The 6,904-nt window shown below is 45.5% G+C and overlaps 1 protein-coding gene across 1 annotated transcript in view; it reads right to left on the bottom strand.

Moving 5' to 3' along the window:
* Window positions 1–6,904, bottom strand: part of LOC134452446 (protocadherin alpha-C2-like) — a 79,084-nt gene that overhangs the window by 36,751 nt on the left and 35,429 nt on the right. Inside the window, exon 4 of the mRNA XM_063202841.1 lies at window positions 3,833–3,835. Within this exon, the coding sequence (XP_063058911.1) occupies window positions 3,833–3,835 (3 nt within the window). The remainder of the gene's footprint in view (window positions 1–3,832; window positions 3,836–6,904) is intronic.

Raw genomic sequence — 6,904 nt, 5'->3', positions numbered from 1 at the left:
ATGTATCAATTAGCCACAGTGACCAGGGTAAAGTCAGCATACCGCCAAGAACGAGAAACCATATCCAACAGGATTAACTGTGGGCGCAAGAGGACGCTGTATGGATGTTCAGGTGCTCATCTGGGTGGAAAACAAAACATAAAACCACAGCTGCCCACTTCAAGTCTCCTGTTTCCACCAGAACTGTCTGTTGGGAGCTCTACAGGGTCAATATACATGGCCGGGCCGCTATAGCCAAGCCAGTCTAAAAACAGGTGCTTCAGTTTCATTGTCTAACCCCTCTATTTTTCCCATTCCATGCTCCTAGCGACAACTTTCAATTTTTTTTTTTTTAGATAGACCTTGCAAGGGGCAAGATGGTGCAGTCAAAGCCAATAGAATAATAAACAGTTGCTCCTAACTCTTTGTTTCCCAGAAATGCAAATCACCTCCTCTCCTTTCAATGCCAAATATTCCCCCGTTCGCTCTCTCTATGTCTTGGGTGTGGACTTCCATCTGAGACTCTCCATGAAGGTCTCCAGGAAGCAGAGAGATGCATGGGAGTGCATAACTGCCATGGATTTTCTTTCATAGCCGAGTGGACGATTTCCATCTGCATCTAAAACTCTCCTACAAGCCGGTGCAGGAAAATCTATATCACCCCTGCTGCTATCTTTCCCACTCTGTGTATCTCACCTCTCTGTCTATGTCCCTGTGTCTCTCTCTGGCTCTGTCCCTGTCTGTCTCTCTATTTATCTGTCTGTCTGTCTGTCTGTCTGTCTGTCTGTCTGTTTTTCTGTAGGCCTATAGACATATATATAACCTCTCTGTCTATATCTCTTTTTATCTGTCTCTGTCTCTGTCTCTGTCACTGTCTCTGTCTCTGTCTGTCTCTGCTTTTGTATCTGACTCTCTCTCTCTCTCTCTCTCTCTCTCTCTCTCTCTACGTTTGGCAAACTCTCTTTAAGTAAAGCGACTGATTTACAATCAAGCATTTACATTACACCTCTCCCCCATTACATCTCTCCCTCTCCTATCTCTCTCCGCCTCTTTCTTTATCTCTCTCTCTCTCTCTCTCTCTCTCTCTCTCTCTCTCTCTCTCTCTCTCTCTCTCTCTCTCTCTCTCTCTCTCTCTCTCTCTCTCTCTCTCTCTCCTTACCTTGCAATGTGTAGCACTTTCACCTTCAACTGACCTTCCTACTGTTGTATCTGCCTCAGTATCTCCACATCTCTCTTCATCGCTCACTCGTTTTTATTATTCCCTCTTTCATTCACTCATTCCAGTGCTCCCATCCCTCCATCTCTCCATCAGATGGCCGCGGTGGGGCGGTGATGCTCATCTGCCACCCCAGAGGCCCTCAGCTCCAGCCGGCCGCCTCTAATGGGACGGCAAATCAATTGCTGATGAGAGAGTATGCAGCGCGGCTCAGGCCAGCACTGATGCAGAACCAGCAGGCCTGACTGCCTCAACACGGGACGGGCGTACTGTAAGCACTCTCTCTACCTCTCTCTCTCTCTCTCTCTCTCTCTCTCTCTCTCTCTCTCTAAACTACGTTCCTCTAATGAATCTTTCCTTCTCTTTCTCTCAACAGCCACCCTCGCCTCTCTACCTCATCTCTCTATCTCATACTGTAAGCATTCTCTCTCTACCTCTCTCTCTCTCTGTCTCTCTGTCTCTCTCTCTCTCTCTCTCTCTCTCTCTCTCTCTCTCTCTCTCTCTCTCTCTCTCTCACGCACACGCACACACACACACACACACACACACACACACACAAGTCTCGTTCACCCTCTCTTTCTCTCACCTCCTCTCTCTCTCTCAATCTATCTCTTTATAGAATAAGGCACCAAATCCGTTTCTATCCCCTCTACCTCTGTGGTATCCAGTCTCTCTTTCTGGTCTTTGTCAGTCTTTTCCGGCTACACTTTTCATCTCCTACTTCATACAGCCAGTGTTGCCAGATATGTCTGATCAAATCCCGCCCAAAAGGTGTTCGAAAACCGCCAAGAGGCGCTAAATTCCGCCCAATTTCATCAAATTGCATTGATTTCTATGGGCATAAAACTTCCGGGGAAAAAAAACAAATGGCCGATTTTTCCCATTTTTACCTGCAGACGGCCATCCCAAGCAGCCCAATTGGTAGGGTAACCGCCACTTCATACAGAACTATCAGACCACTGGACAGCAATGTGCACGATACTGGATGCATCATCTAGGGTAGTGTTTCTTAACGGGGCGCTACAGCCCCCCAGGGGGCATGTGGGAACCATAGGGGGACGTTGAGAAGGATACAGCTGAGAGGGGGCGGTGCTTAGTTGCCATTGAGGTGCATTGGTCTATTTCAATTTTTTTATAGTAATATTTTTTAATAATCCTCCCAACGCCCCCTTGACCTCACCATAAGCCTTTCAATGCCCAGCAGGATTATGGTGAGGTCAAGGGGGCGTTGGGAGAATTATGATGAGGTCTAGGGGGTGTTTGTTCAAAAACGGTTGAGAACCACTAATCTAGGGGGCTCTCATTAATGCTTTCCACCATTGTGTAGCCCCATAATACACGCCGTATCTGCTGTGGCACACTGTTAGCCTGATTATCATCGACTTTCAAATCTCCTCGAGACTTGGTCTGACCAAGAGCATAACAATTATAGTAAGGTCACCAAATTCCGCCCACTTCACTTAACACTTCACTGAAAATGTGATAATCACTATTTCAAATACTATTTAATTATGCTATCGTATATTTTTGGATAGCAGCAACTGTGTAGATGAGGTAATGAGCAATATTATGAACTCGGCCAGGGCGAGTTTTTAGCCAGAATGTCGTCGTGAAATTAAAGTTCCATGCTGCCGTTACTGCCTAACTGCCTAACCCTAACCCTAACCCTAACCCTAACCCTAACCCTTCATTACAATGCTGTTTTTGGACGTTTGACTTGGTTTCAAATGTCGCCGTTTCAAATTGTAAGAATACAAACTCCGTATCATGTCGATATCCATTCCTGACTTAAACAGTGAATACATAATTAACTATCATCACTTATAAGTAGGCGGGCAGAATTGGGGGACGGGTGAAATTAGGCGACTTGGCTATAACATTTCCCAAACAGCATTTCCCAAGTGGCCTCCCTTGGTTTGCTAATGATTGTTTGCTTCCCAACAAAGTGGGAGGAGTTCCCGTATTTGCGGGAACTCAGAAATTGACTCTTGACCTGACTGGTAGCAACGCTGAAGCTGTTGCGTCACTAGGAGCGCACGGCCTGGCTAGCACACTGTAATAGTCATTGAAAAGTGAACTAGGCCTACCATAGTGTATTACACAGCTACGACACAACACAGCACCTTTAGTAATGCACTATGACTTGGTCATTGCCTTTCTGGTAAACAGCATGTCTTTACGGGTTAACTCTACTGCGGCTGCATGGTAGACTGGAAGAATGCCCCGATCTCTATGATCGTGGCAATACAGTATTGCACCATGCGCACGCGCCTGCATACTTTGTCTCAGGTGTCCTGCTGCACCGAAATGTGACATAAAACACACCTGGCAAATGCATCCATGTACGAAGAGTCCATGAAAAATGCATGCCTACTGTAAGTCCCATCAACTCAAGTCGTCTATCTGTCAGTCCTTCCTGAACCATCCAGAACAATAAATATATATAATAAAATAAAATAAATAAGTAAGTGCGGCGAGATAATTAAATCTCCTCGGTCATTTAATGAAGTGGCCAAAGCTCAAGTTGATGTAAACGGCTGCGTGCTGTGACCTGTGTCCTCTACCTGGCTCAATCTCAGAGCCGGCGCGTTCCGCTCGGAGGCATTAGGACGCGATCCATCCGTCTGAGTCACTGACCTCCTCAATGGAGCCAGTGACCCTTGTGATGAAGCCAAAGCACTCCGATAAATATCATCTGCGACACAGAGTGAGCCCCGCTACGCTATACCGGATTCACTTCACTCACATCAATGGCGCACTTAAGGTGACAGCACCTGACTCGGAGCACATCACAGCTGTCACTCATGATTGCGAAGGAATTGACTCAATCATGAGCAGAGGAAATAGGGAGGTGAATGCTTCGCTTGCTCAAACAGGTGCGTAATGTTATCAAGGCAAGGAAGGTTAATAAAGAAGACAACGTGACCTTGTGTTTGTCAATAGAAGTGTTACTTCAGAAAATGGCCCTGCCGTGGCCTAACGGTAGGGCATTGGGTTACTACACCGGCGACCTGGGTTTGATTCCTGCTCGGGTCATTTGTCAATCCTTCCCCGTCTCTCTCTCTCTCCCCTCTCATTGACCCCACTCACTGACCCACCCAAAATACAATGCAATTTTGCAAAGCATAGTACACTCAGTAGCTGATGGTTGTGTTCCTTTCTCTGAATATTGAGTATGCAAGGAGCACACTAATTATTATAATCTGTGGTTGGTTTCACTGCACACCTATGCTGTCATTGCTGGCTCATCAGCAACCGCAAATATGGATTTCCAGACAGCTACAGTGTACTGCTTGTCTGCAGCATTAAAAAACTGCTGGGGTGTTGCTTGGAGCTGCATGCCGCTCGCTATGTCGTTTTGGAAAATGTCACAGAGGATGCGTCCCCCTGTGCTGCTGTCCCTCTGTGACTCCCTCTACACTGTCAGTGGAGACCCCCCACAAACCATAAAGTTCATAAAGGTTGGAGCAGGCTTCACCCAACATTTTTTTTCTTCTTTTAAGGGTGCTGCTGACCAAAATATTGTAAAACTGAAAAATGAGAACTGAGGAAGGCAGAACGCCGAATCGTGTCTGTGTAATAATAAAGAAACATATGCATGGTGTGTCCTTTTGTCATTTTTCATCCCCACAAACCACACACGCACACACACACACACACACACACACACACACAGACACACACACACACACACACACACACAAACACACACACACACACACACACACACACACACACACACACACACACACACACACACACACACACACACACTGCTAAGAGAGATTTACCCAACTACACACATTGTCCCACATGCCCATATACGCATACACATACTGTAAGAACACGCCCACATACAAACATTGACACATCCAAACACACACACACGCACGCACACACGCACACACACACGCACACACACGCACGCACACACACACACGCACACACACTTTGCTGGCAAAGTAAATTAGGATGACTCCTAATGTCTGTCTCTCACTTCTTGTAAGTGTAAGGATGTCTCTCTCCCACTCCACTCCTACTGTACATTTACAAACACACTGACTCATTCGTGTGTGGTCAAGCAGCGTTACTCAGACAGCCTGGCGTGCTTTACACAGTAGGGTAGTGCCTGCCTGTCTGCCTGCCTGCCTGCCTGCCTGCCTGCCTGCCTGTCTGCCTGTCTGCCTGCCTGTCTTGCGTGCTTTATACAGTAGGGTAGTGCCTGCCTGTCTGCCTGCCTGCCTGCCTGCCTGCCTGCCTGCCTGCCTGCCTGCCTGCCTGCCTGCCTGCCTGCCTGCCTGCCTGCCTGCTTGAAGGCTGATAGTATTCAGGATCACGTTTGTGAGCGCTGGCTTTTGTAAATGCTGTCACAGAAATACAGCCAAATTTATAGGCCAGAGAAACACAAAGGACCCCAAGCTCTCGCCCACGCAGCTCCCATCATGTCGTTACCTCGATGGCAATGGTGTTGTAATGTGACTTTAAATTCGGTTTACTGTCTAATAAAACTATGTGAGTCAGCCGTGGTGGCCATGGCGCGAATGGAGCCAGGTTCAAATCCAACCAAAAGTAATTTCCCGATCCTTCCTTGTCTCTTTCTCCCATTCACTTCCTGTCAGCATGCAATGCATGCAAGCCGTTAAAATGTTCAGAGTAAATGAGTATAAAGTGCACTTTATACTCATTTAGAGTGCCAGAGTAAAGGATAAAGTGTTCCAAAATTGGAACCATGTGCACTGCGAACGGTATGACTTGATAAATTGACAGATTAAGACACCCTTCTTGCCAATGGCATTAATAATTAAATGCAAATGTCGTATAAAAAACAATGCTGGCTATGTACAATACTAATGTGCAACATTAGACTTATGTTAGGTTACATTTATGATAGATGACATTTGATCCCTCCCATACCAAGATGAATTCCCTATCCATAAAGACATTGCTATTCCCCAACATGTGTTGCCTCAACATATACACATAGGAAAGGATGGAATATAGCTCATCATATGATGTATTTACTGATATTTAGTATGGTATAGTGAGATATATGGGTATCACAAAAACGAAGCTCACAGGAGCTAAAGCTTATCACGCCACTCATTCAGATGATGCATTGGTATGGAGGACAAAACATCAAATCCCAACGATTGGAGATCACTCTCTCATACTGTATCATAAGATGAAACCCAGACAGACTAACTTGCTTGATCGCAGGATTCTTTGCAGTGTCACAGGATATATGGTTATAGTCAGGCAGCTGCAGTAGTACTGCTCTACAACAGCAAAGTGCAGGAACTACGCCAATATTGAAACTGAGAAAAGTGCCTTCACATTATTGGTATTAGATTATTTGGATATTGTAGTTAGTGTAAAATTGATATAGCAATATATCTCTAAAACAGGGCACAGTTATACCACAAGGCTTTGTCACAAAGTAAGGGAGGTGTTATGAAGACCATTTTCAGTCTAAACTCAATTTTGACAAAATATGTACACTGTAAAACATTGCAGCCAGATAAACGTAAAAACAAGTAAGTTGCCCTGCTGCCTTAAGTTTGTAAGTTAGCCCAACTTGAGAAAGCCACAAGTTGACTTAAGTCTTGAGTTGAGTTACAGTAACAAACAAACAGTTAGAGGTATTGCTAAGTCAAATTTACAGTAACTACTACAATATCCAACCTAACACTGTAAGCAATGTTTCACAGT

Source organism: Engraulis encrasicolus, chromosome 7 (genome assembly GCF_034702125.1).
Source record: "Engraulis encrasicolus isolate BLACKSEA-1 chromosome 7, IST_EnEncr_1.0, whole genome shotgun sequence".
In the NCBI taxonomy this organism is placed as follows: Eukaryota; Metazoa; Chordata; class Actinopteri; order Clupeiformes; family Engraulidae; genus Engraulis; species Engraulis encrasicolus.
The sequence above is the reverse complement of the archived record's forward strand: the minus strand, read 5'-3'. Positions and strand labels throughout refer to the sequence as shown.